The sequence below is a fragment of the Callithrix jacchus genome, chromosome 20, assembly GCF_049354715.1.
Source record: "Callithrix jacchus isolate 240 chromosome 20, calJac240_pri, whole genome shotgun sequence".
Taxonomy (NCBI): domain Eukaryota; kingdom Metazoa; phylum Chordata; class Mammalia; order Primates; family Cebidae; genus Callithrix; species Callithrix jacchus.
In genome coordinates this window covers 30,318,420-30,345,758 of record NC_133521.1, presented here as the reverse complement: position 1 = coordinate 30,345,758, position 27,339 = coordinate 30,318,420, and the positions used below count along the sequence as shown (strand labels likewise).

At 41.0% G+C, this 27,339-nt stretch overlaps 1 protein-coding gene, 1 long non-coding RNA gene and 1 pseudogene across 4 annotated transcripts in view; all 3 read right to left on the bottom strand.

The window, feature by feature from the left end:
• Positions 1-10,804, bottom strand: part of LOC144580530 (uncharacterized) — a 30,052-nt gene extending 19,248 nt beyond the window's left edge. For all 3 annotated transcript variants that reach the window (XR_013530142.1, XR_013530141.1, XR_013530143.1), the window contains exons 1-3: positions 10,751-10,804; positions 2,881-2,957; positions 1,249-1,339 (exon numbers count right to left, since the gene is read on the bottom strand). This is a non-coding gene — a long non-coding RNA (uncharacterized LOC144580530). The remainder of the gene's footprint in view (positions 1-1,248; positions 1,340-2,880; positions 2,958-10,750) is intronic.
• LOC118149789 (U6 spliceosomal RNA) lies at positions 9,315-9,410 on the bottom strand (annotated as a pseudogene).
• Positions 10,805-12,703: 1,899 nt separating the features above from the next.
• TAT (tyrosine aminotransferase) lies at positions 12,704-23,261 on the bottom strand. The gene is made up of 12 exons (XM_002761128.6): positions 23,179-23,261; positions 22,267-22,513; positions 22,008-22,112; positions 19,712-19,779; positions 18,692-18,850; positions 18,346-18,484; positions 17,457-17,509; positions 16,511-16,663; positions 16,094-16,222; positions 15,686-15,769; positions 14,547-14,645; positions 12,704-14,132 (listed from the first exon to the last, which is right to left on the bottom strand). The coding sequence occupies exons 2-12, from the start codon at positions 22,499-22,501 to the stop codon at positions 13,992-13,994; spliced, it is 1,365 nt and encodes a 454-aa protein (XP_002761174.4). The 5' UTR covers positions 22,502-22,513; positions 23,179-23,261; the 3' UTR covers positions 12,704-13,991.
• Between the last annotated feature and the right edge of the window lie 4,078 nt (positions 23,262-27,339).

Sequence of the window (27,339 nt, the reverse complement as noted above, 5' to 3'; positions counted from 1 at the left end):
GGGAATGGTGGCACATGCCTGTAATCCCAGCTACTCAGGAGGCTGAGGCAGGAGAATTGCCTGAACTCAGGAGGAGGAGGTTGCGGTGAGCCAAGATCATGCCATTGCACTCCAGCCTGGGTGAAAAGAGCGAAACTCCGTCTCAAAAAAAAAAAAAAAACAAAAACTACAGAGCTGCATCACACGAGGTGGACCAAGAAGAGACTGGGGAGAAGAAGTGAGGTGCAGCCAGCCTTCCTGGGACCAGTCACTCACTGTGCCTTAACTAGTCATGGCTCATGTCCACCCTAATTCAGGCAGCTGTGGCCAGAAGAGGAAAGGGTTTAAAGAAGCAAGATGTGGCTGGGTGCGGTGACACAAGCCTGTAATAGCACTTTGGGAGGCCCAGGCAGGCGGATCACCTGAGGTCAGGAGTTCTAGACCAGCCTGACCAACATGGAAAAACCCCATCTCTACTGAAAATACAAAATTAGCTGGGTGTGGTGGCACACCCCTGTAATTCCAGTTACTCAGGAGGCTGAGGCAGGAGAATTGCTTGAACCCGAGAGTCAGAGGTTGCAGTGAGCCGAGATCGCATCTTTGCACTCCAACCTAGGCAACAAGAGTGAAATTCTGTCTAATAAAAAAAAAAAGAGGCAAAACGTGATCATTTAGGGCCTCAGGTAAAATGGGCAGGACAAATGAAGTGTGAAGCAAATGTGCTGGACAAACATGTGTAAGTGACTGGGAACACAGCCACTCACCAATGCCGAAAAGCTCTGTAGGTACCTCAGGATTGAGACCAGTGTTTCTCAAACTTTTTTCTTTCTCGTTATCATCCCCCACCATCACTCCATCTAGCCCTACAGACATTATTTTTCCAATCACCACCAACTCCCATATAAAATTTTAATATCACAAATATACTGTTGGAACTGGTGGTGGCTCACACCTATAATCCCAGCACTTTGGAAGGCTGAAGCAGGTGGGTCACTTGAGGTCAGAAGTTCAAGACCAGCCTGGGCAACATGGTGAGACCCTGTCTCTACAAAAAAAATACAAAAATTAACTATGAGTATTAATGCGCACCTGCAGTCCCAGCTACTCATGAGGCCAAGGTGGGAGGATCTCTTGAGCCTGTGAGGTCGAGGCTGCAGTGATCCATGATCACATCACTGCATTCCAGCCTTTGCAATAGAGTGAGACCCTGTCTCAATACAAAACAAAACAAATATACTGTTAATTTATTTATGCCAGTTGCGGTCCTACCTGCAATCCTAGCACTTCAGGAGACTGAGGCAGGAGGATAACTTGAGGCCAGGAATTTGAGATCAGCCTGGGCAAAAGGGTGAGACCCTGTCTAAAAAAAAAGAAAAAAATTACATTTTATATTGCTAGTATAAAATAACATTTTCTCTTATTATTGATGAAAATTAACATTTTAAATGGTATCTCACTGTATTCGTTAAAGTAATGGTAATTGTTACAACAAACAGATACCAAATGCTTGATAGTTCAAACACAACTGAAGTTTTTTATTGCTCAAATGAAGACCAATATAGTCAATAAATGGCTCTTCTCCAAGCAGTAATTGAAGCACTCAGGCTCCTCTCATTCTATAGTCCTGCCATCTTCAACTCAAGGAAGCACTGGTCTAGTGTTTGTAAAGGGATTACCAAGACAGTGCTGAGGCCCTAGTGAGGCCAGAGACCAGGTACCAGTGGCACCCATTTACCTTTATTTTTACTTTAAGTATAGAAATGGAGAAGGTTCAGGATCAAATTAATTCCAGGGAGAGGCCGCGCATAGTAGATGCCATAGAATGATAAGGAAGCTAAGAAGTGGAGGTTGCTGTTGGGAAGGTGGGCAGAGCATAGCACCATGGGGAAACAAAAGAAGTGTTAACAATGCAAGGGAATTAATGGACTTGGGAAATGTTTGAAGAGATTAGAGGGCTGAACGATGTCCAGGTGTCATATTGTGAGTCAGCTGGAGGGTGAGCAGCTTGCAGTTAGTAAGGTATATGACAGGGCTTAAGATTCCTAAGATAGTCTAGTTCAGATGATGACAAGGAACACAGGTGTGGCTTTGGGAATGGGTGGCCATTGTGGGGTAGAATGTATACCTCCTCAGGTTTGGAATAAGCAAGGGGACTTAGAGTGTAGGTGAGGCCATCCATGGAGATGTTGAAATTGCCCACATATCAGGCCCTAAATAAATAAGGGAGTGTGCACAGAAATGATATAAAGTAATTCAGCACATATTTCAAAGGAAGCTGGTTATTGTGTGAGTGGGGGAGTATCCATATTAAAAAAACAATAAGAGTCTGGGTTATGTGGGGAAAAAAGCTGTTTCAAACAGTGATTTTAGGGGAAGAGCTAAGTTACAGTTAGAGCAAAGAAGTAAACGGTTTGATAATGGCAGATAATTTTACCTGCTATGGAACAAATATTTTAAGCAGGGGAGGATGGAAGGAGGAAACATGAGGATGGAGGGATGTAAAGAAGTATAGAGATTTCCAAAGCAACATCACAAGATAGATATCTAACAAACGTTTTTTCACATTCAGAGCCAAGCTTGCAAGAGAGTACATGAATCCCCAAAGAAGCAGAAACAAAGAGGGGCCTGAAAATTTGGAAAATAAGAATTTGCTATCTCAGTAGTCATGGGTTTCAAGTTTAACACGAGCAGAGGAGGACTTAGACCCATATACAACAGGGATTTAAAATTTAGGCCTCTCCACAAAGCCAAGACCTTCCAAATGTTAAGCCTGAGTAACAAGATGGATTGAAAAGAAATCCTTCTTATTCTGTCCCCTGGGAAGGAAAAAGAAAATTCTCCATGACAGTTTGTAAGCACAGGCAGTCCTTTACATGAGTTTAGTGTTCAAATGTATCCTACCTGTATGGTCTGGAAACCCTGAAGTTGAGAAATTCACTGAAAAGTGATCCTGATCCATTACATCTGCAGTTTTAATACTAGAAAAGAAGAAGAGAAGGGCATTAGGGAGCAACCTGCCACATCAGTCTATATTTTTGTGGCAGAGAAGTATGACCAATAAAATACTTTCAAAAATAAGGATAACGTTAACGTAAAACTGGGGTCAAACATAAAGTAGAAATACAAGATGAAAAAATAAAATTATCCTGGTACTTTGGGGGGCAGAGAAGTATGATCAATAAAATACTTTCAAAAATAAGGATAACATTAACGTAAAACTGGGGTCAAACATAAAGTAGAAATACAAGATGAAAAAATAAAATTATCTGGTACTTTGGGAGGCCAAAAGGGTCACTTGAACCCAGGAGTTTGAGACCAGTCTGGACAACATAGTAAGACCCCAGCTCTGCAATAAATACACAAATTAGGTGAGCATGGTGGTGTGTGCCTGTGGTCCCTGCTATTCGGAAGGCTGAGGTGGGAAGATTACTTGAGACCAGAAGGTCAAGGCTGCAGTTAGCTGTGATTATGATCATGTCATTGCACTCCAGCCTGGGCAAAGAGCAAGATGCTATTTCAACAACAAAGAAGAAGGTAAATTTCTGGTAAATATCCAATATCATCTCTGTTGAAAAATGCATGCTCTAGTTAAATGAACAAGTAAAAATGACACTACAAGGAAGCAAACAAACACATCCAGAATGTAGGACATTTTATAAGACAACTATTTCTGCAACAAGTCAATGTTATGAAAAGAAAAGGAAAAAACAGGAGCTTTCTCTAAATTCAGAGAGATTTAAGCTTAAGACATAAAACTGAAGAGTAATGATTAGATTTAGTTTGGATCCTGATACAAATAAACCAACTGTAAGAAGACATTTTGGAGGCAGCCAAAAATATCTGATTATTTAATGTGATGTAGCACTGTGGTTAAGAAGTTATGTGTTTAGAGATGTGTACTGAGGTGTATGGGGAGAACTAACATGATGTCCAGGATTTGCTTTACAATCTTTTGGCAAAGAAAACAAGAAAAAGAAGGAAGGGACAAATATGGCAGTATCTTGAGAGTCATTAAATCTGAATGATGTGTATGTTGGTGCTAATTATGCTACTGCTTCTACTTTTGTATATGTTTGAATTTTCAGTCAAGAATTCTAAATTATTTGAGGCAGCACATGAACAAAAAAGTCTAAAAACCACTAGTGTAGCACATATGCTAATTCTGCTATTTACAATAATATCTCAGATGTTTTTCTAGAAATTTCTTCTTGCTTCCAGTGTGGAAGCCCAACTGAAACTTTGCCCTGCTTCCATTATGAAATGCTAGCGTCAGTAAAAATAAGCACTTTGTACTCTTGGATGAAACAACAATGATGAGGTCACCCCATCTAGTTCTAGTTCCCAAACTAAGTGATTCCTATAAATGTGCACTCCTTAACTTTAAAAAATGAAGTTATCTCTGCCTTTTAGAATGACTGTTTCTGAATAACATCACAATGTTTGTGACGATGATGAACATGAGGTTAGTTTTCCACCGTGAACAGATAGATACAAACTGGTAATCTCATGTGCTTTTTCTTCTCTTTAAAAACCTAAAAATCCTTTAAATGCCACACAGGTATTTGAGTTGATCTTCCCAGAGTCTGACTCCTTTATATCTTTTTTCTTCACACACAAAAAAAACAGTATTGCTGAGATACAATCTACATACTACACAACTCACCCACTTAAATTGTACAATTCAATGGTTTTTAGTTTCTTTAGGGTGTGTAACCATCACCATTATAAATTTTAGAATATATTCATCATTCCAAAATGAAACTCTGTACCCACTAGCCATTGCTCTCCATCTCCCACATATGCCCTCACCCCAGCTCTAAAAGTAATTAATCTATTTTCTGTCTCTAGGAGTGATATGGTTTGGCTCTGTGTCCCCACCCAAATCTCATGTTGAATTGTCATCCCCAGTGTTGAAGAAGGGGCCTGGTGAGAGGCGATTAAATCTTGGGGGCAGACTTCCCCCTTGCTACTCTTGTGAGAGAGTTCTCCCAAGATCTGCTTGTTTAAAAGTGTTTAGAACCTCCTCCCACCCCTACTGGCCATGTGAAGATGTACCTGCTTTCCCTTCACCTTCTACCATGTTGTAAGTTTTCTGAGGCCTCCCCAGAGGCAGAAACCTATACAATCTGCAAAACCGTTAGCACAATTAAACCTCTTTTCTTTATAAATTACCCAGTCTCAGGTATTTCTTCATAGCAGTGTGAGAATGCACTAATACAGAAAATTGGTACCATACAAGTACATTACTATAAAGGCATTACTATAAAGATACCTGAAAATGTGTAAGCAACTTTGGAACTGGATAATAGGCAAAGGTTGGAACAGTTTGGAGGGCCCAGAAGACAGGAATATGGGGGAAAGTTTAGAACTTCCTAGAGACTTGTTGAATGCTTGTGACCAAAATGCTGGACAGCGAAGTCCAGGCTGAGGAGTTCTCAGATGGAGATGAGAAACTGTGAAACCCTAATATCTGAGACAGGTCTCAGTGAATTTAGGAAGTCTATTTTGCCAACATTGAGGACACACACCCATGACACAGCCTTAGGAGGTCTCCCAAGTAGCAGAAACTACAGCTACTGCACCTACCTCTTTGAAGATGTGTGTGTGTGACAGGGTCTCCCTATGTTATCCAGACTGGTCCCAGACTCCTGGGCTCAAGCAATCCTCCTGCCTCCACCTCCCGAATAGCTGGTTTTACAGACACACACTACCATGTCCAGCTGTGTAAAAGTTTTTATGGAACATATGTTTTCTTTTCTCTAAGAGTAGAATTGAAAATCAGACAGTAACCACATTTTTTAACCTTTTGAGAAAATGCCAAATTGTTTTCCAGAGTGGCTACACTATTCTACATTCCCACCAGTGATGTATGAGGATTTCAATTTCTCTACATTATTCCCAACACTCATTATTGTCTGACTTTTCTATTACAGCCATTCTATAAGTGTGAAGAAGTATCTCATGGTTTTAATTTGCAATTCCCTAATGGCTAATGATGTTGAACAACTTTTCAAGTGTTTACTATTTCCTTGCACCTCTTTGAAACTGATCTTTCTAAATGCCTTTGTCTCTGTGTCTTTCATCTATTCTAATAATATCTTCAATTAAACTTAACTTCCCCTTGCTGTAGTTCACAAGAAGATAAAAAGTAATGGCAACAGATTAGTCTTTGAATTTTCCCATTCATTCATTCATCAAATATGTACTGAGAGGCTACCCTATCCCAGTTGCTGTTCTAAGCACTGATCATATAGAAGAAAATAAAACAGACAAAAAATTATTGTCATCACGGAGCTTACAGGGGTTTTTTTTATTGTGACTTTTAAAAACACATATAAAGCTTACCATCTAAACCATATTAAGTGTACAATTCAGTAAAGTATATTCACATTTTGTGAAATAGATCTTTAGAACTTTTTCATCTTGCAAATCTAAAACTCCATATCCATTAAACAACTCCCTTTATCTCCTTCCCACAGACCCTAGTTTCTGTCATTCTATTTTCCGTTTCTATGAATTTGACTACTTTAGATAACTCATATAAATGGAATCATACAGTATCTGTTTTTTTGTGACTGGCTTCTTTCACTTAACATTATGTCCTCAAGGTAAAACATTCAAGATCCTGACTCAAATGAGTTCCTTCTTCTTAAGGTTCTATCAGGGACCCTAGCAACATTAATGTGGCAGTATATTTTTATAATATTTGCAAAAATAAGATATTGTAGAATTCTTTTACTTAAAGACAGTCCCCAGAATTTTATGACCTTCAGGCCTGGATCCACTCCTGTGTGGCACAGAGTTTTGAAAAACACTAGCCAAGGAGACCAGAGTTCCTGGGTTCCAATCATGTTACCACTCAGGCCCAAATGGGCAGCATAGCACTTGCCCTGCTTTCTTCATGGGAGTGGAGATGGGGTAGTGGTGGTAAATCTTATCTATGATATGGGATAATCATCGCTGGTTCTCATGGCTGTTGAAGACAACACATAAAAAATGTGTCCCCCACAAAAAAGTGACAGGAGGTGACATGATTTTTTTCCTTAAGTCTATATAATATGTTATTGTATGTATATACCACATTTTGTTTATCCATTCACCCCTCAGTAGACACTTTGGTTGCTTCTAATTCTTGGATATTGTTATTGCTGCTATGAACCTGACAGTACAAATACCTCTTTGAGACTCTGCTTTCAATTCTCTTGGATATATACCAAGAAGTGGTATTGCTGAATCATATGGTAGTTTGGCAGTTTTCAACAGACTGCCATACTATTTTCTACAGTGGTTGCACCATTTTGCAATCCTATCACCAATGCAAAAGGATCCAGTTTCTCCACACACTCACCAACAGTTGCTATTTTCTGGGTTTTGATGTTTTTTTAAAAATAATGGTCATACTATTGTCCTGAGGTGATATCTCAATGTGGTTTTAGTTTGAATCTCTCTAATGGTTAGTGATGTGCATATTTTCATATGTATCTTCAAAGAAGATACACCATCTGTGTATCTTCTTTGGAGAAATGCCTATTCCAGTTGGTTTTTAAATTGTGTCGTTTGACTTTTTTGCTGTTGAGTTGCAGGAGTTCTTTATATATTCTGAATGTTAATGTCTCATCAGATACATAATTTTCAAATATTTTCTTCCATTCTACAGGGAGAATGACATGCCTTTTCATTTTAATTACGTTCTTTGATGCACAAAAATTTTAAAGTCCCATTTGTCCATATTTGCTTTTGTTGCCTATGCTTTTGGTGCCATATCTAAGAAATCATTGCCAAACACAATGTCATGAAGCTTTCTTCCCATGTTTTCTTCTAGGAGTTTTAGAGATTGAGGTCTTACATTTAGGTCATTAGTCTGAGTTAATTTTTGTATATGGTGTAAGATAAGGGCCCGGCTTCTTTTGCATGTGGATATCTAGTTTTCCCAAAACCATTTGTTGAAGGCACTTCTTTTCCCATTCAGTGGTCTTGGCACCCTTGTCAAAGATCATTTAACCATATATACAAGGGTTTATTTCTTGGCTGTTCTATTTCATTGGCCCATTTATCTTTTTTTATGCCAGTGCTACACTCTTCTGATTACATGGTTTTGTAATATCTTTGAAATCAGGAAGTGTGACTCCATCTTTATTCTTCAAATTTTTCTTTTTTTTGGGTTATTCAGGATCCCTTGAGATTTTGTATGACATTTTGGGTGATTCTTTTCTATTTTTAAAAAAAAAGCCATTGGGATTTTGATACGGATTGTGTGGAAATCTACTGATCACTTTGGGTAGCATCAACATCTTCACAGCATCAAGTACTGCAATCCATGAGCATGGAATATCTTCCCATTTATTTGTGTCTTCTTTAGTTTCTTTCAGCAATGTTTTGTAGTTAGGTTTACTCCTACGTATTTTATTCTTTTTGATACTGTTGTAAGTGGAATTGTTCTCTTAATTTTCTTTTAGGATTGTTTGTTGTTCATGTATAGAAAAGTAACTGACTTTGCATATCCATTTTATATACTACTACTTTGCTGAATTTGGTTATTAGTTCTAACAGAGTTTTGTGGAATCTTTAGGGTTTTCTTCACATAAGATCATGTCATCTGAGAACAAAGATAATTTTACTTCTTCCTTTCCAAATTGAATGCCTTTTATTTCTTTTTCCTGTGTAACTGCTCTGGCTACTACTTCCAATACTATGTTGAATCAAAGTGGTGAGAGTGGGCATCCATGCTTTTTTCCTGATCTTAGAAAAAAGCTTTTAGTCTTTCATCATTGAGTATGAAGTTTGATATAAGCTTTTCTTGCCCCCCTTTTTTTTTTTTGAGATGTATCTCGCTCTGTCACCCAGGCTGGAGTGCAGTGGTATGATCTTGGCTCACTGCAACCTCCACCTCCTGGGTTCAAGTGTTCTCCTGCCTCAGCATCCCAAGTAGCTGGGACTACAGGTGTGCGCCACCACGCCCAGCTAATTTTTGTATTTTCAGTAGAGACAGGGTTTTGCCATGTTGGCCAGGTTGGTCTCAAACTCTTGACCTCAGGTGATCCACCTATCTCAGCCTCCCAAAGTGTTGGGATTACAGGTGTGAGCTTTTCATAGATGGTCTCTGATATTCCAGGAAGTTGGAACATGAGCTTTTACTATCTTGAGGTAGGTTCCTTCTGTTCCTAGTTCATTGAGTGTTTCTATCATGAAAAGGTGTCAAATCTTGTCAACTAATTTTTCTGCATCAATTGAGACAATCATGTGGTTTTTATACTTCATTCTATTAATGTGGCGTATTATATTGATTGATTTTTGTATGTTGAATCTCAGTAATAAATCCCACTTGGTCATGTTGTATAACCCTTGTAACATACTGTTGAATTTAGTTTGCTAGTACCATGCTAATCTTCTCTGTATTGTTCCAATTTCAGCATATGCACTGCCAAAAGGACACTCTTGCAATTTTACTTTTTAAATATAGTATAATGTAAAAATACATTGAATTTAGGCTATCAAATGAGTTAACAACCAAGAATTCTTTTCTACATTTGAAACACACAAAAATTAAGACACCCAGGTGCTAGTTCTTCTGTTTATTGTTTTCTTTGAGGAATTGGGCATCACTTCCTGTATAATATACTCCAACCTTAACGTTTGCAAATGACTGCCTCTTTGGAAGGTGCTGTGAAACAACTTGACCTACAGAGAGCATCTGTATTTGTAGGTTCTATAACATTATAAGAAACTTGTTTGTAAATAAAGTTGTTTAAAATAAATAACAATATAAATAATATGTACTAGGAATTCAGTTCTTTTCCAACATATGCAATAATTCAAACTTTAAGCTATGTAAAATACAATCCTTCTTGCAGAGTAATGTGCCCAATATGTGGAGTAACAGATTCTCTCCTTGACCAAACTCTAGCCAGGCTCCGAGCCATTTCCGGACTAGGCCTCAATAGACTTGAAAAATTCTTAACAGTCTCTAACAGTTCAAGGTAGCATCTTTAGAATGCCTCCAGCCACTCTTTAAAGGGACCTGCCTGAAAAAACTCAGGCTGCCAAAGGAATTTACATTCCAGCCAACACCTGAAGATATGGTCCCTGTTTCCCAGCCTCTGTGGGAGGGTAAGAGTTTAACTTCCAGAAACACCATTTAATAAACCCAGATGGGTTTCACGTGGACTAACCCCCACCTCCCACTTTTTGTAATTTTTCACTTCCCTCACTCTTCCTAGCACCCCCTCATTCCTCTCCCCTCTCCCGATTCCCTCATTTTTCCTTTAAAGTCTGAGTAACCTTTGTACAAATCCAAGTTGAGTTCAGTTCGTGCTGGATTCTTCGCTATTCCATTAGGATATTACCGGTTAGAACGTGTCCTAGCCGCTTTACTGTCCTGCTTTGCCTTTGACAAGAGCAGGCGAGGCGGATTCATTTTTCTTACTGAGTAGAGATCCTAACGGCAGGTACTCCGAAGAGTGAGGGCCACGATTCTTTAAAGTCTAGGGGGCAATACCATTTGAAACTAACACCAGCTAAAAGGATTTTCTGCTCTGCGTCACAACTCATGGAACTTGCGGGTTCTGATCTAGAGTTGGGAAATGTTAACAGGTGTTTAAAATGCCAAGGATGTTTTGTCAACTTCCTGGAAGAATTCCACCAGTCATAGCCCAAACCAGGGGGCAAAGAGGAAGAGAAACTCGAAGCAGGGTGTGACTAGGGTAAACAGGCTGAAAAAGGAAACAAAATATAACATCCTAACAGAAAGCAGGGACTGAATAAAGACACTCACCCTCGCGGGCAACTCAGATTCTACGCGGGCGCCCAGAGGGGCGCCTTGTTGCCTAGCGACAGCGCATGCGTACTGAGCAACGCAAGCCCCGTAAACTTGCGTCTGCGCCTGCGCAGCCGCGGGTCGCCGGGTCGGGGTGTGCCTGGGACTGCTGTGGGGCGCTTGTTGGCAGCCTGTCTTGATACTCTCTAAGTTACCCGGTGGGCGGTGCTTGTACACAGAAAAGTTGAATTCGCAGCTGAGAACCCTCGTCTCCGATTTTTTTTCTTTTTGAGACGGAGTCTCGCTCCGTAGCCCGGGCCGGAGCGCAATGGCGCGATCTCGGCTCACTGCAACCTCCGCCTTCCGGGTTCAAGCGATTCTCCTGCCTCAGCCTCCCAAGTAGCTGGGATTACAGCCGCGCGCCACCACGCCCGGCTAAACTGTATTTTTAGTAGAGACAGGGGTTTCAGCATGTTGGTCAGGGTGGTCTCGAACTCCTGACCTCGTGATCCGCCCACCTTGGCCTCCCCAAATGCTGGGGTTACAGGCCTGAGCCATCGCACCTGGCCTTCTCTGAATACGTATTATTTGTGTTACCTGAAGACATTCTGATGCCACCACCCAAAGCAACTGGCAGTTGACTTTTGGGAATTTTAAGCTTGTGTGGGAAGTAGCTGCCACCCGAGAATTCCTTTTTTTATCTAGAGACACCCATGACGTAGGGGACACCCCAGCAATGCCATCCCTCCTTTGACTTTCATTGCGTGCAGAATTATAAAGTTGAGTAGTAGTTTATTTGGAAAAAAAAAGGAAAAGTACACACACACACACACACACACACACACACACGCTTACATAGGCACAGGATATATGGATATATGACCAGCAATTGATAACTGATTCCCTCAGGGGAGAAGAAACTGGGTGGCTGAAGGAATGAGAATGGACTGTTGTGTTAGTTTGTATCATTTGAAATTGTTCAGTGTACATGTGTTCTTTTTAAATGTTTGAAGGGCCATTGACTCTCTTACAAAATGTAAATACCAAGGAAACTTGGGAATTTAAGAGGTCTAAGTAGAATTCTATAATGTGCTGGACAGAATTATCTCTATGTGTGAAGCTAAAACGTCTTTTGTAAATCGCTGAGTCTTCCTGTTTATTTCTGGATAGAGATCTTTGGGGGCTTGGATGGAGGAACAGGAAAAGAGGAGCCAGGCTTTTTTGGAAAATTGTCGGTGGTGGTGGCTTACAGGAAACTGAAATCTTTAATTTCATTCTTTGTATATTTATTTTGGATTTGCTGAAGAAAATTAAAAAGTAAATTTTGCTGTGAGCTCACAACTCAAATTGAAAGGGGACATTTGCTGTTTATTTTTGTGAAGGACATTATAATTGGTGTGACTGGCAGGGTTGAGCCTGAAGTTCCTCTTCTAGATAAGGAAAATTTCCCTTGGTGAGAAATCTCCAGACTGGTTATGATAGATTCCTAATCCCCCAACCTTGAAGGGTTAACTTCAGGCTCCCTCCTCTAAGGGAAGTGCTGAAGAAAAATTAAACAGGCACCTGTGCCTATGAAGATTTGCAAACAAAAAGCCCATGCTGAAAGAACATATGGGACACTTCTCATTAGCTGGGTCAAGCCAGAGCAGTCAACTTTGTGCCCTAGTGAGTGGTTAGCGGATCTAGGCAAGGGGTAGGAACTTGGGACCAGAGGTTAGGGATCCAAAAAGCTGAAAATGTAAAGACAAAGGCCAGAGGTTATAACTTGCTGCCTCTTGATTTGTAAGTAGGAAGCCAGAAGTTGAGCTCCCAAATAAAATGTTTTAGGAATTGTGGTTCTTAAGTAACCCAGAAAGTCAGTATATTTACAAAGAAGTAAATGAAACCTCATAGGTAATGGAAAAGGGACTGAGCAGTGCCTAGAATTAGAAATTCCCATGCAGGAGAGAAAAAAACACATCACTGCAGAGCCATACTTCGTAAAGTTTATTTTTTAAAAAAAATACAGAAAAACAATAATTTATGCCCTTGGCAAAATAAAAGATCTTGTCAATATAAATGTTTCTTAGAAAATATATGAAAAGATAATATATATTAATAAATCAATATTAACATCATAGCAAAAGTAATGATTCTATAACAATGACAAGTGAAGATATTTCTGGCCCTTACACAGTAGTATTTCATGAAGGTCTCTGATTCCTGCTTGCTCTAGTACAGATGTGCTGTCACTTTAAGAAAGCCTGATGCCTAATCTTTAAGAAAGATGTGGTGGCTCACACCTGTAATCCCAGTGCTTTGGGAAGCTGAGGCAGGGTAGGAGCGGGGGAGAAGGGGAAGACTGCCTGAGGCCAGGAGTTTGAGACCAGCCTGGCTAACATGGTGAAACTTCATCTCTACTAAAAATTTAAAAATTAGCCGGGTGTGGTAGCACACACCTGTAATCCCAGCTACTTGGGAGGCTGAGGCAGTAGAATCACTTGAACCCAGGAGGTGGAGGTTGCAGTGAGCCGAGATCACACCACTGCACTCCACCCTGGTTGACAGAGCAAGACTCCGTCTCCAAAAAAAAGAAAGAAAGCCTGATGCACACAAATCTAAATTTAGGAAGTCGATCAATTGATCAATTAAAGGATATTTCTTTCCATCGCAAAATAATTCTTTACTCCCCCAAAAAATCAAAAGTTCAAATAGCAACTTTTCCTAATGTATTTAAAATATAATCAACCAAATATATGTGTCTCCAACTCCTTTGTTGGATCCTTAGTTAGGATCCCATGGCATAAAGTGAGGTATGCCTGAAGTGAAGCAGTAAGAGAGGAGCTCCAGACCTGCCTGGACAGAGTGTGTTCTTTTTTACAGTCTGAGGAAATGGTTGGGGGCACAAGTTCTCTCAATCTTTTATTTTTCCCTCATCCTGAGCTCTCATTTTCTTGTGTCACCTGCTTTCTGGTAAACTTTGTTCGCCTGGTACTTTCAAGAATAAAGGAGGAAATCTTAAGAGAGGTGGACAGATGAATGAATTAGTGAGTCACTTTGGTAGTGCAGAGCAAGGGAGAATCTGGGGTGTGTATGTGGATGAGGAAGATCTGAGTGTGGTTGTGGTTGTACTTGGGGAAAAGCAGGTGTAATCTTGAACTCTTGACATGGTGCATTTGAGGCCCCTCTCCCAGTAGGGCCACCTAACTCCCTGAGGAGCTGCAAGGCCTAGTTCAGCCCTCCCCAGATGGGACACTTCCTCGGAAGAATGGATGCAAGCCTATTTATCACACTCCTCCTGGCTGCCTTCAGCACAGTGGTAGTGCTGCTCACAGAACTCCCGGATCCGGCTACATGCCTCCAGCATTATCACCTCAGGGACTGTGATGACCACTCGCATGAAATTCTGGTACTCGAAGCACTGCAAAAGAGAAGAGCCTGTTATTTTCAGAGCAATTGAGTCTGGTACTGGACCACCATAAAATGGTCAGGACCCTGATCTACAAGAAGTGGTACCATTTCATCAGTGCTATCAGTTCATTCACTTCCTGTCACTAGGATGCTAAGTCAGCAACTGAGTTCGTTCATCTTAAAATGACTCTATTTCCTCTCACCTAGAATGTTTGTTTATAACTTTTCTTCCCAGGATGGATGGGATTATTAAAGGGGGCATAACCAAATTTTAAATAGGAACCATGAGACACATCAGTTTGAATCTTATCAAATGAGAAGACATTTTGGTGGAGGAGAAAAGATCACACTAAAAACCAGCTCAGAGGTTGCTGCTGGGGCTCTAGAAACTGTTAAGAATGTCCTGAGAGACACAGGCACCCACCGTTGCTGGGAGGCAGTGAACAGATTGCTCAGCAACTAACCGCTCCGTGAACTCCACGTCGTTCTCAAATTCTGGGAAATGCTCCATCTCAATTCCAACCTATACCAACAGGAGGGAGAGGCCAACTTATCAGAAGGAGGGAGAACCAGCCAACTTCCTATGCCAGAAGTTAAGGTAGGGGCTACTTTTAAAGATATCTTGGAACTGCACGACTGATAACTGATAAATAAGAGTGCTTATACTTAAGGAATTTTTCTCAGGGAAGAGAGGATATATTTATTTTTATTAATAGTTTATTAAAAGAGTTCCTTCCTGGACACTGATAAATAAAAGCTGGAAACAGAATGCTAGTATGTCTCAAAAGAGACAGTATTGGCATTAGGGCCAGGCAATCCTTTATGACATGAGACTAGCCCGCCCGCCCACTGTAGGATATTTGACATCCCTTACCCACAGAATAACAGCCCCAGTCATTCTGAAAACAAACAAAATTCCCATGCATTCCCAGATGTTCCTCGGGAACCAGTATCACTCCCAGTTGAGAATTTACATTGGTATGAAAAGCCCCTTATTGGTGTCTTAAATCTTCCCTGTACCTACATAGATAAAATGATTCTCTGTACTGAAGAATTAAATGTTCTTTGTTTCTTTTCAGATAGGGTCTCACTCTGTCTCCCAGGCTGGAATGCAGTGGCACAGTCATGGCTCACTACAGCCCTTGACCTCCCAAGCTCAAGTGATTCTTCTGTCTCCACCTCCCAAGTAGCTGGGACTATAGGAGCAAGCCACCATGCTAGCTAACTTTTTTATTTCTTGTGGAGACAACATGTTGCTCAGGCTGGACTCTAACTCCTTTGCTCTAGTGATCCATCCACCTTGGCCTCCCAAAGTGCTGGGACTGCAAGCATGAGCCACCATGCTCTGCGTAATTAAGTATTTTAAAGAGTTTTATGAGAACTGATAGAGGCTAAATTACGTCAGTGGAACAATTCAGAATAAGACAACTTCTGAATTGCCTGGCTCAGGCACCTAGCTGGTCGTCTTTGTGCCCTGCGTAACTGCCTGTGGCAGTTCTGCTGAGTGACTGCCCACTGCCTTAAAACATGCATAGACCTAGTGCCTGCCACCCACATACTCACCATGAGGTACATGGCCCCAGAAGGGCGGACTGGCCGGAGTCCAGGGACGGCAGCCAGTGCCCCATAACAGAGATCAGCATTGGACTGCAAGAGGAGGCAAGAAGAAATCAAGGATTGGAATTTAAGTAAAAGAAAACCCAAGTCATTAAAAATAGACCCCTCATTGAAGACTGGGAATGTAGGTGTGATGGCATGAGGAATCTAAGAGAAAAAGCTCTCTCACTTGAAGCTTTCAGCCAGGGGCAGAGAGAATGGCCGGAAGTGAGAAATGTGTGGGCGGATGCTTACACTGATGCCATATCCTAGTATTAGAACATGGCCCAGAAAGAAGAACCAATTATTCCTAATTCCACAGGCGTCATTCTCTGACTCCAAACTTCCAAAATGGAGAGCAGGAGCTGGCCTTACCTTGAGGAAGCTCAGAGTATTCTGGTAAAACTCTTGTGGGGTGCGCCGTAGGATGCTTTTTAGAGCTCCCTGGACAATGGTACAGGGTCCCAAGATGCGCTGACTCAGCTTCACCAGCCCATCTCGGATCTAAAAGACCCCCACAAGAAACATGTTGTTTAGCTTTTCTTAAGCATCGCTGTCTTCAGGTTTCTTGTTCTGACATTTCTATCAGATTTTTATTCTTGGGAAGTGATGGTGCCTAGTGGCATTCTTAGATCAGACCCTCTGGGTTTGTAGCCCAGCTCTCCCACGTACCTGCTGTGTGACTGACCAGGAGAAAGAGGAGAAAAAAAAAAAAAGCCTACCTTGTCCCCACTGTGCTCACAAAGTAAATATATACCCTAAATTAGACATACTCTTTCATACTGTTCTCACCTCATTGCCAAAAATGTCTCTTCGGTCATGAATGAGGATCCAGCCCAACCTCCAGCCAGGAACCAGCCAGCGCTTGGCCAGCCCTCCACAGGACAAGATGGGGACATCGGTGCTGAGGGTGGCCAATGGTTCATGTTTGCAATCCGAAAACACCTGAGAAGAAGTGCTTGTTATGGTTGCCTTCTCTACCTCTCACCGCAATCCCAGATCCCATGCCTCCCACCCTTTTCCTTCTATCACTAGGGACAGGGACTGGGATTAATGGAATCATCCTTACCCTGAAGCATGATTGGGATTGCAAGAGGCTTTGAAGGGGACTACACAAGCACATTTAATTTGGTGTCTAGACTGGAATAAAGGAAGCCTAAAATGAGGAAACTAGGAAACTGACCCTAGCCCAGTAATCATGTGTACAACTCCATGAAGCTGGCTCTATGAAATTTCTGTCTATAGGACTTACAGATTTAAAAATAAAGATGAGTCCACAATCCCTTATATGAAATTCCTGTGACAAGGTATGTTTCATAATGAAGAATGGTTTGGGCTTTAGAAAGGCCAAGTAGCACATTTACCGTACGTTATGTAACATTCCCAGAGCTGTCTAGGATAACATTCCCAATCAAGAATATTAGGATTTCTGCTACTTCCCCCATACTCTTAACAAATATATAGAGCCATAAGTGGGATAAATAAAAATCTACAAATATCAAGTCAAATAGGTTTTGCAACCAAATGAATTCCAAGAATCTTTGGATTTCCTAAGTTCTTTGGGTTTTGGAAAACTGGCTAAGGAGTTGTGGGTCTGCATGTTTGTTAAAAGTGCAGGGATACTGATTTGCTGTACTGAAATGATTAGGAGTTGCTTCTGATTATTGCACTTCTCAAGTTTCCATAAAATAATTTGAAGTTGAGCTTATTGTACTGATATAACCTGATCAAGACTCACCATGTCTCCATAGATCTCATCAGCTAAGATGGGGACACACTGCCTTGCAGCCACTGAAAATGAAAGAAACATTCCAAAATCTGTTTTACTGTGAATTGCTTTATCACTCTTATGCTTTATCACATAAGAGTCACAGTATATCATGTAATTTCCCTATCCCACAATATTAAGAATTTACAGTTCTTAAGAAGACAGAAAGCACAAACAAAGTGTGCTATGCATTTCATGTTTGTGTGTTTTGTCCTATTTAAGAACTGTATTTTTTTTTTTTGAGATGGAGTTTCGCTCTTGTTGCCCAGGCTGGAGTGCAATGGCACACTCTCAGCTCACCGTAACCTCCGCTTCCCAGGTTCAAGCAGTTCTACTGCCTCAGCCTCTTGAGTAGCTGGGATTGAGTACAGGCATGTGCCACCACACCCTGCTAATTTTTTATATTTTTAGTAGAGACAGGGTTTCTCTCTGTTGGTCAGGCTAGTCTCGAACTCCCGACCTCAGGTGATCTGCATGCCTCGGCCTCCTAAAGTGCTGGGATTATAGGCATGAGCCACCATGCCCAGCCAAGAATATTCTTCCAGAACGCAGAGCCTGAATTCACCATTTAACTAACTAGATATCTCAGACCCTCTCTTCAACATGATGGGAGTGATGAAGAGGCAAGTATTATTTCTTTTTCTCCTGGGAGTGATTAAGAGGCAAATATTTCTACTCTTTCTTCTTCTAGGCAAGTCCTACCACTCCTTTGGCACAGTATTGATGAGAGACATCAATGGAGTTCCCCACCTCCACCCCAGGCTTAGAACTTAGGGAATGACTATTTTTTTTGTCATTCCACACAGCAGCTGAAGGATTCTGTCCCCATCTCATCCTCTGTGAAGTCTGCTGGATGTACCTGCCAGAATCTTCTGAAGATGATGTTTGCTGAACACTGACCCACAGGGGTTTGATGGATTATTGACAATGAGACAAGCTGTCTTTTCATCAATCAGAGATTCCAGTTGTTTCAGGTCAACTTCCCAAGACTTCTCTGGCTGGAGAGAAAGAAAAGATGAAACTAAGATGATTCTGAAACATTTAGAGGGAATCCTCACTTATCTCAAGGGAGCAATGTAAGCAATAAAGTGTGTCTCTGAGTTCAACCACCATTTTGAGACCTTCCTCTGCTGAAGTAATAGTCATATATATTTTTTACAGGTTAGTAACTGAGCATTTGAGTCCAAAATTAAAAAGTCATTTACCAACAAATTGTAGAATTTGACCTCAATTCCCATAGATTCAGCCAGAGTCCTGTAGACAGAGAAACCAGGTCTCGGAACCAGGATGTTTTGCCCTGGGTTAGCCAACACAGCTAAACAAAGTTCAATAGCTTGACTACAGCCACTTGTCAGAATGACATCCTGTGAAGGAAATAAAAGGTTAATTTCATTAGGGGTTCCAACATCAACAGGAGAAAAGAAGTTGTCAGATGTGTGAGTTGGGAATAATTGTGAACTTCCTTTAACAATTTGTAAGTAGAAGGAAATGTACAAAGCCAAAACCAAAAGAAATTCGTATATGTTAATATCTATTATGGAAATGTTGGCCACTTAAACAAATCACTTTAAAAACGACAGGTTGGCTGTGACTCAGCAGACTTCCATGAGAGAGCATGCTGACCTTGGACTTTTTTCACCTGGTTATTTATTTACTTTTGGCCAGAGATTTGAAGCCTGGCTCTTTTCTGACATACACACGGCATTTTCTAACGGACACATATTATGTTAGAAAATGCTGACGCCACACAGTAGACGACGAAGGGAAGGACATCATTTAAACTTGGCACTGCCATCAATTCAGTATGTCCTGGTGCTTCTGTCTTTCTCTCTAAATGACCTTACAGTAAATGAGAAAAGCTACAAATAATAATTTTTTAAAACCTATTGGTAAAATTTAAAAAAATAATTTTTTGGTGTTTATGAGTTGTTCTCATATGATCTTTTACAGACAACCAAATATACATGCTCTCTGGATCCTTTTGGCCTCCTTGAGACAGACACCACATTAAGCTGTATGAGATGGTCATTATCACACTGTAATGACATTAGACTATAATCACTGATTCGTGGCCCCAACTATATAAGAGGTCTTCAAATTGCTAAAGAAAAGTTATTTTTAGCTTTTTCCCCTCTCACACCTGTACTTCTTGTGGAACAGAAATAAGGAAAAGGGGATAGTCTGCCCTAAATTACTTCAGAGCCGGTACCTTGTATAAGGCTCACCTTAGCTTCTAGGGGTGCCTCAGGACAGTGGTAATAAGACACAATCTCCTCCCGACTGGATAGGTAGCCTGAAAGAAAAGAGTGGAAAGTGGAGGTTTTTTTGATTTTTAGAGACATGTCTCATTCTGTCACTTAAGCTTGAAGTGCAGTGGCACAGTGATAGCTCATTGCAGCCTCAAACTCCTGGGCTCAAGGGATCCTCCCACCTCACCCTCCTGAGTAGCTGAGACGATAGTTATGCACCCTTATACCAAGATAATTTTTTATTTTTCTTTTTACTTATTTTTTTTTTGTAGAGATGGAATCTCTGTCTGTTGCCCAAGTGGATTTCAAACTCCTGGGCTCAGGGGATCCTCCCATCTCAGCCTCCTGAAAGTGCTGAGATTACCGGGGTGAGCCACTGTGCCTGGCCTGAAGGTGGAGTTTTCATCCCTCTACTGACACCTGTGCCCTGGAGGGCCAGCGTGGGCTTCCGACTGCCTCTGCCCCTGCTCAGAGGGCATTCTATGTAGTTCAGCTCTCAGCCACTGTGGATAAAGGAGATTCACCTCACAATTTTATATACTACAATTTTAGTATAAGCACAAATGTATAAACACTAACAAGGAAGAGCTCCCCAAATACTCTGCACCATCTTGATTTCTGCAATTATATTTTATTCTGTGTAAAATAAGGATTTCTATTATTCCTAAATCTACTTTAAGGGCTGTATTTTTTAAGAAGTTGTAATCAGTGCATTCAATTCATGTGGTCCATTTTAAGTTTTTTATGTTATGTAATATTGCTGTCAGTATTTTTGCACAAATTTTTATTTCATATTATTTTTGTCCAGTATTTCCAAATGTTAGCTTATAAGCTTGAAATGTCAGCAGTTTCATGCCCATTACAATATTTTGCAAAATGTATGTTCAAAAAGACAAGTTAGCAACATAATGTTTACTAACTTAATAGGTATAGATGGGTCTCTCAGAATTATATAAATTAGTACTTCCTTAATTATTAATGAGGAGGAACACTTTTCTAAACATATATTACCACCTGTATCTCCTTTGGAATGAAACATTCAGAATCTTTGAACATTTGTCAAATGGAGACTTGATTTTGGTTTTTCAGGTTAAATCAGTTTCCCAATACTTTGGATATTAAAGTCATTATAAACTTTTTTTATAACTTAAATTTTGGTCTTGATTTTGTTTTGATTTTTTTTTTTTTTTTTTTGAGACGGAGTTTCGCTCTTGTTACCCAGGCTGGAGTGCAATGGCGCAATCTCGGCTCACCGCAACCACCGCCTCCTGGGTTCAGGCAATTCTCCTACCTCAGCCTCCTGAGTAGCTGGGATTACAGGCACGTGCCACGATGCCCAGCTAATTTTTTGTATTTTTAGTAGAGACGGGGTTTCACCATGTTGACCAGGATGGTCTCGATCTCTTGACCTCGTGATCCACCCGCCTCAGCCTCCCAAAGTACTGGGATCACAGGCGTGAGCCACCGCGCCTGGCAAGAAACTTTAAAAAATTTAAGTCATCAACCTTAAAAAACACGAAGTCCCCGATATAACTCTTTAAAGTGTTTTTAAAATTTGATTTTATCATGAAACTTGGGTTTTATTCTGCATTTAGAATTGTTTCTATGTACACATAAGGAAAAAAATGTGCAACACTGAAAGTCAAGGAATCATGTACTTTACCAAAATATTCGGGGTAGAAATTTTTAATAGAGAGAATTAAACCTAAAAAGAAGTAATTTCTATCTATCTGAAACAACCTTCCATCCTTCAATTTCACAGCCCATTTTTTTCTTGTTCTTGGGTGTTTGTTTAACCTCTTGAGTCTTAAACAGTAACAATTGCATTTCAATGTGCTCAGGGCCATAATGAAAATAGGCCTTCAATACATAGAGAAGAAATGTAGCAAAGAGGCTATGTACACAGGGTAATAAGTAAAACCATTTAGCACCTAGAAGGCTTAATAAACACAAAGCTCCTGCCAGACACAAGACCTTCATATTAGAATTAGTAATGATAGGAGGTGACCTTTATTTGACAAATAAGTATGTTTGGGAGCCTAGAGGGAAAGTGCCCATATGCCAAAGGAAGCCAGGAAAGAAGCTGGACCTTGATGCCTTGTATTTAAGCATCCTGAGACCCCTTTTCCAAATCCAAAGGGCCATGTAATCTTAGCTTCTCCTTAGAAATTAGACATCAGGAAAGTGAAGAGAATTGCTAGACATTTGGTCCTGTTATAACAACACTAAACATTGGGCAGCCACCAGGTACAGAGTCTCAGGAGGAGCTTACCAATGGATGGGGCATAGCCATTATATTTGCCGGAGTCCAGGGCATCTTTCATTGCCTGGGTAACTTCAGGGTCTGTAGGCAGGTTTCCAAATACAGTAGGGTCCCCTTTTTATGGAAGGAAAAAACAAAAGGAACCAAGAGATTACTCTCCCATATTCAGTACTCAGCCTCACCCCCCACCTCCCATCTTCTCCAACCAGCCTGTGAATATGAGAGCAGAGGGGACTATAACATTCCCTCAGTAGTATCCCCAACTCACCAATGGACAGAGAAATCATGGTTTTGTTTGGATTTGGTTTCACCTTCGTGTTGTCCACAATGGCTCGGATGGGGTTGAAAGTTTTGTTGGCCATGTCTGAGGGCCTCACGGACCACCTGGCCTTCCTGCCTTTCACTTTTCCCGGCACAGAGCTTCTCCCACCAACGTTGACATGCGTGTCCAGAATTGAGGGGAGGTTGCCTTTGCTGTTCATCTGAATCACGTATGGGTCCATCACAAGTGAAGCCTGGGAGGGGGAAGAAGAAGGTCCCTGAGATGTTGGAAACATAGCACTGGGGGAGAGAGAAACCACATTTGGACCTAAACATCAGGGTGACTTCACTGAAAGTGTCTTTCCAAACTCTCTCTTTCTTTTTTTTTTTCCTACTTTCTCTTGTAAAGTATCTTTACTATGAAAGGAGTTGTTTTTTTTTTTTAACTTAAAAACTTAAGAGAGTTTTAAAGACTTTTTACTAAGATGGAAAATAAAGCAAGAACTCATTCTACAGTGTTAGTAGAAAGCATTCCGTTGAATACTTGAGTAGGATTTGCTACACTCATGTGTAATTCCTGTAAAAGCTGAACCATGCTTTGTGTGAAACCAAGAAGGAATAATATGAAAATTGTTAATCATCAAAGCATAGGCGCTCCCTCATTTCCATGCGAGCCTATCCAACAAAATCTACTTAACGCTTTGACAATCTGCGCTTTGTCATCTGAATGGACCAGGAAGAACTACTACTCCACCTTATTAGAAGCTCCATGTAAATATCATTGTTAGTAAAAGTAAAACCCTATCCCATAAGCCTCTTATGGCCCTGGTTGGAACAAGAAATCCATACACCCAAAAGAAAAAAGTAAACAGCCCAATCAATCACCACCACCTGATCAGCTTGGGCTTGAGATTTTTACCTTCCAAGTAAAGGAGAAGCAGCCTCCAAGAAGCCAACCCCAAAAGCTCCCTTAGCTCTTCTCTGGCAGGTTTCAGTGGCAATGAACTCAGATGCAAATCCAGACTCCTGAAATAGTCTCCACAAATGGGCGTTGGGCCTGAAACGTTCATGCCATTGGTTGGGAATGAGAGCTCAGCAGCCAACCCTCCCCTCAGCTTCTTCCCTCCTCTCCCCTCCTCATTGCCTCTCATCCCTAAGCCCACCTCCCACCCGCAAAGCAGGAATTCATCCTCACTTCAAACATCTGAAATTCTCCTGTGTTAACTCTTTCTGGGCATTTGGTGAGATGGTTTGAGAACATTTACTGTCAAAGGGTAGTTCTGATTATAATTGATGATTTTTATTAAATTTTTTGTTGTTGTTACAGGATGACCTGTTAAAATTTTAACAGTACAGAAGTACATAAAGTAAGAAGTGAGCATTCTTCCCTGCACCTGCTCCCTCTACACTTCATTCTCACTCCCAGGGGTAGGCAGTGGTAATGATTGGGCTCTTTCTCTCCATTCAGAGATACATACATAGCTATAGATACATAATTTTGTAGATTTCAAAACACAGATAGGATCGTGCTCTACACCTTGTCTAGTAACTTTTTTTTTTACTTCCTACATCTTGGACTCCTTTCCTTGTCAGTCCACAAATTTTTGCTCCAATCAGAACAAATTGAGCGCTTAAGTTCCATTCAACAAATATCTGAACAGCACAGGGTTTCCAAGGCAGCTGAACCCTGTGCAGTTGTATCCTTGCACTGTGTATGAATTATTCATTTACCTCCTATGGTTATTGGAAGAATAAAATGTCAGGTGCAATCTACACAAAACAACTTGACTAAGCAAAACACAAGGTCCACAGCCAAAAATCTCAACATTCCTGTGAGCACTGGAAAATACCACCCGCTGAAAGTTAAGAGAAGCCTCAATCATCACCCAGGGGCACAGATCCTATCTGTTTATTTGTTGGAAGACAAAGATTTTTCACATCAGTTTGTTTTTCTCCATCCACTTTTCAGGGATTCAAGCCCCCAGTGGTGTTGAGTACAGTAGTCCCCCCTTATCTGCAGGGGGTACACTCCAAGACCTCCAGTGGATGCCTGAAATTATGGGTGTCTGAAACCATGGGTAGTACTGAACCCTAGATCCACTATATTTTCCCTTATACAGGAATGGCAGGTAACGTCTACAGCATGGATACACTAGACAAAATTATTCACGTCTTGGGCCAGATAGAACAGAATGATGCCAAGGGCATTCTTGTCATAAATGTTGGTTTACATATTTTCTTATTTCCTTAAGATAAATTTCTATACATTGACTGTGTTGAAAAGAATAAGCAGTTTCTCTTTTACATTTTTAGTAAAATATGATCTATCCTTATGTAATAAATTCAAACAGAGATGTACATGAATTAAACCATGAACACCTTCCCTGCATTCCCATTTCATATAAAAAACATTTTTTTTGAATGAATGAAATTTCAAATATTTTATTCTCTACCAATGAATGTCGAAGTCTTTCTAGGTCTTCTCTCTGTCTCAGCTCTTTTTTTTTTTTTTTTTTTTTTTAATGGAATCTCACTCTGTCACCCAGGCTGGAGTGCAGTGGCATGATCTCAGCCCACTGCAACCTCTGCCTCCCCAGGTTTAAGCAATTCTCTTGCCTCAGCCTCCCGAGTAGCTGGGATTACAGGCGCCTGCCACCATGCCCAGCTAACTTTTGTATTTTTAGTAGAGATGGGGTTTCAACAAAAAACATTTTTAGTCATTTCTTGTGTATCCTTTCAAATGTTTTCTATGTTTATTCCGTATATAGCTGGTTTTGGGGTTGCTAAAAAAGTAGAGTAAACATGGTCTGATGTTGCACTGTCTAATATGTAGCTACTAGTCATAAGTGGCTGTTGAATACTTGAGATTTGGCTGGTCTGAATTGAGGCGTGCTGTTGTAAAATACACACCAGGTTTCAAAGACTTAGTATAAAAAATAATATTAAATATCTCATAATAATTGCATATGATTACATGTTCAAAGAATATTTTGGGGCCAGTCATGGTGGCTCACACCTTTGGTAATCCCCGCCCTTTGAGAGGCTGAGGTGGATGGATCGCTTGAGCTAAGAAGTTCAAGACCAGCTTGGGCAACATGGTGAAACCCTATCTGTACAAAAAAAAAAAAGTACAAAAACCAGCCAGGCATGGTGGCCTGCACAGGTAGTTCCAGCTACAGGGAGGCTGAGGAAGGAAGATCACCTGAGCCCAGGAGGTAGAAGCTGCAGAGGGCTGTGATCATGCCATTGCACTCCAGCCTAGGTGACATAATGAGACCTTGCCTAAAAAAAAAAAAAAAAAAAAAAAATTGGGGGGTGAAGTCACTATGTGGCTTGCATTCTATTGGACACAGCTGTTCTATAGCTTGCTTTTTAAAAAAAATCTCAATAATGTGTTGTGTGGGCCAGGCGTTGTGGCTCATGCCTGTAACCCCAGCACTTTGGGGGCCAGGGTGGGCAGATCACCTGAGGTCAGGAGTTCAAGTCCAATCTGGCCAACATGGCAAAACCCCATCTCTACCAAAAATACAAAAATTAGCTGGATGCAGTGGTGCACACCTGTAATTTCAGCTACTCAGAAGGCTGAGGCAGGAGAATCGCTTGAACCCAGGAGGTGGAAGTTGTGGTGAGCCAAGATTGTGCCATTGCACTCTAGCCTGGGAAACAAAGTGAGACTCTGTCTAAAAAAAAAAAAAAAAAAAAAAAATGTTGTGTGAACAGTTTTTCCACTTTCATAGAGATCAACTTTTTCATGGCTGCATGGTGTTCATTCTAGTCTTGTCAGACATGGAGCAGCTTCCAATTTTTTCTCCTATTATGAACAAAGCATACCAAATGTCCTGGTACATTTATGACTGATAGAAAACTTTTACGAGTATCCTGTTATTTGAGGGATACTTTCCTAGAAGTGGAGTCCCATCCAGATACTGATAGACCTGCCAAATTGATCAATAACGGACTATACAAAGACAAAAGCAATGTAAGTATGTCTAATTTGAACAACCTCTTGGAGTTCAGACTACCCGTCACAACAATATACCATGCTTGAGAGATGACCCAGGGACCCCACTGTTACTGCAGTTAACAGGTGGACAGAGACTCAGAGGTGTTAAAGAAAAAAAATATTCAATAATGCTTGTTAAGCATGGCAAGGCAGGCTTTATTCAGGACCATTCCAATAGCTAGACGACCCACTGCAATGGAATTTCCGGTGGGGAAGAGAGATTGGGTTCAGCTCCAAAGATGGTGAAGGTAAGTGTGGATTTACAGCCAAGGATGGAAAAAGTAAGAGTAAGCATCAGGAGTAAGGGGGATTCTGCTCGACTGACCTAAAAAGTCTGTGTCAGTGTCTTCCTCAAGACAGATCATGGTGATCAAACATTCTCTGGGGGACAGCAAAGAATGAGGAACCCCGTCAGATAGGCAGGGTGGGGAATCTTGCCAAAATGACTCAGGGTTCTTTGCCAAAACTGGATCTTGCAAGGAAGTGCAGATGTGCCTAGAAGAAGATCCAGGAGCCTGACAAAAGTCCGGTCAATCAGAGAATCTTTGTCAGAGGTCAAGACCATTGGTCTTTAAGAGTTAGATCAAGCAACGATGAGATTTTTCTCAATGTGAGAAGGCTACTATGACTGATTTCTGTCACTCAAGGTTCAGATTTTCTTTTCTCTTTTTTTTTGAGACAGAGTCTTCCTCTGTCACCCAGGCTGGAGTGCAATGGCGCGATCTCGACTCACTGCAACCTCAAGTGATTCTCCTGCCTCTGCTTCTCATGCACCCCCATGCCCGGCCAATTTTTGTATTTTTAGTAGAGATGGGGTTTCACCATGTTCACCACCAGGCTGGCCTCCAACTCCTGACCTCAGGTGATCTGCCCACCTCAGCCTCCCAAAATGCTGGGATTACAGCCATGAGCCCCTGCACCTGGCCTCAAGGTTCAGATTTTTAAGGAGACTCAGATCCAACTCCCCATCCTGCATTCACACAGCCTATAAGATTGTTGTGCTTTCTCCAGCTGGACATTAAACCAGGAGACTTAGATAATTCTCTTACAGGTTGTGCCCCCTGGGGTCTTCCCTTT

Excerpts from the sequence above, each read along its gene's own strand:
- TAT (XM_002761128.6), bottom strand. The coding sequence starts at position 22,501 with ATGGACCCATACGTGATTCAGATGAACAGCAAAGGCAACCTCCCCTCA. Across the intron at positions 18,485-18,691 it reads TCAAATTCTACAATTTGTTG|CCAGAGAAGTCTTGGGAAGT; the intron begins GTAAATGACTTT and ends CTTTCTCTCCAG. Across the intron at positions 14,646-15,685 it reads CTGGGGCCATGTACCTCATG|GTTGGAATTGAGATGGAGCA; the intron begins GTGAGTATGTGG and ends CTGTTGGTATAG.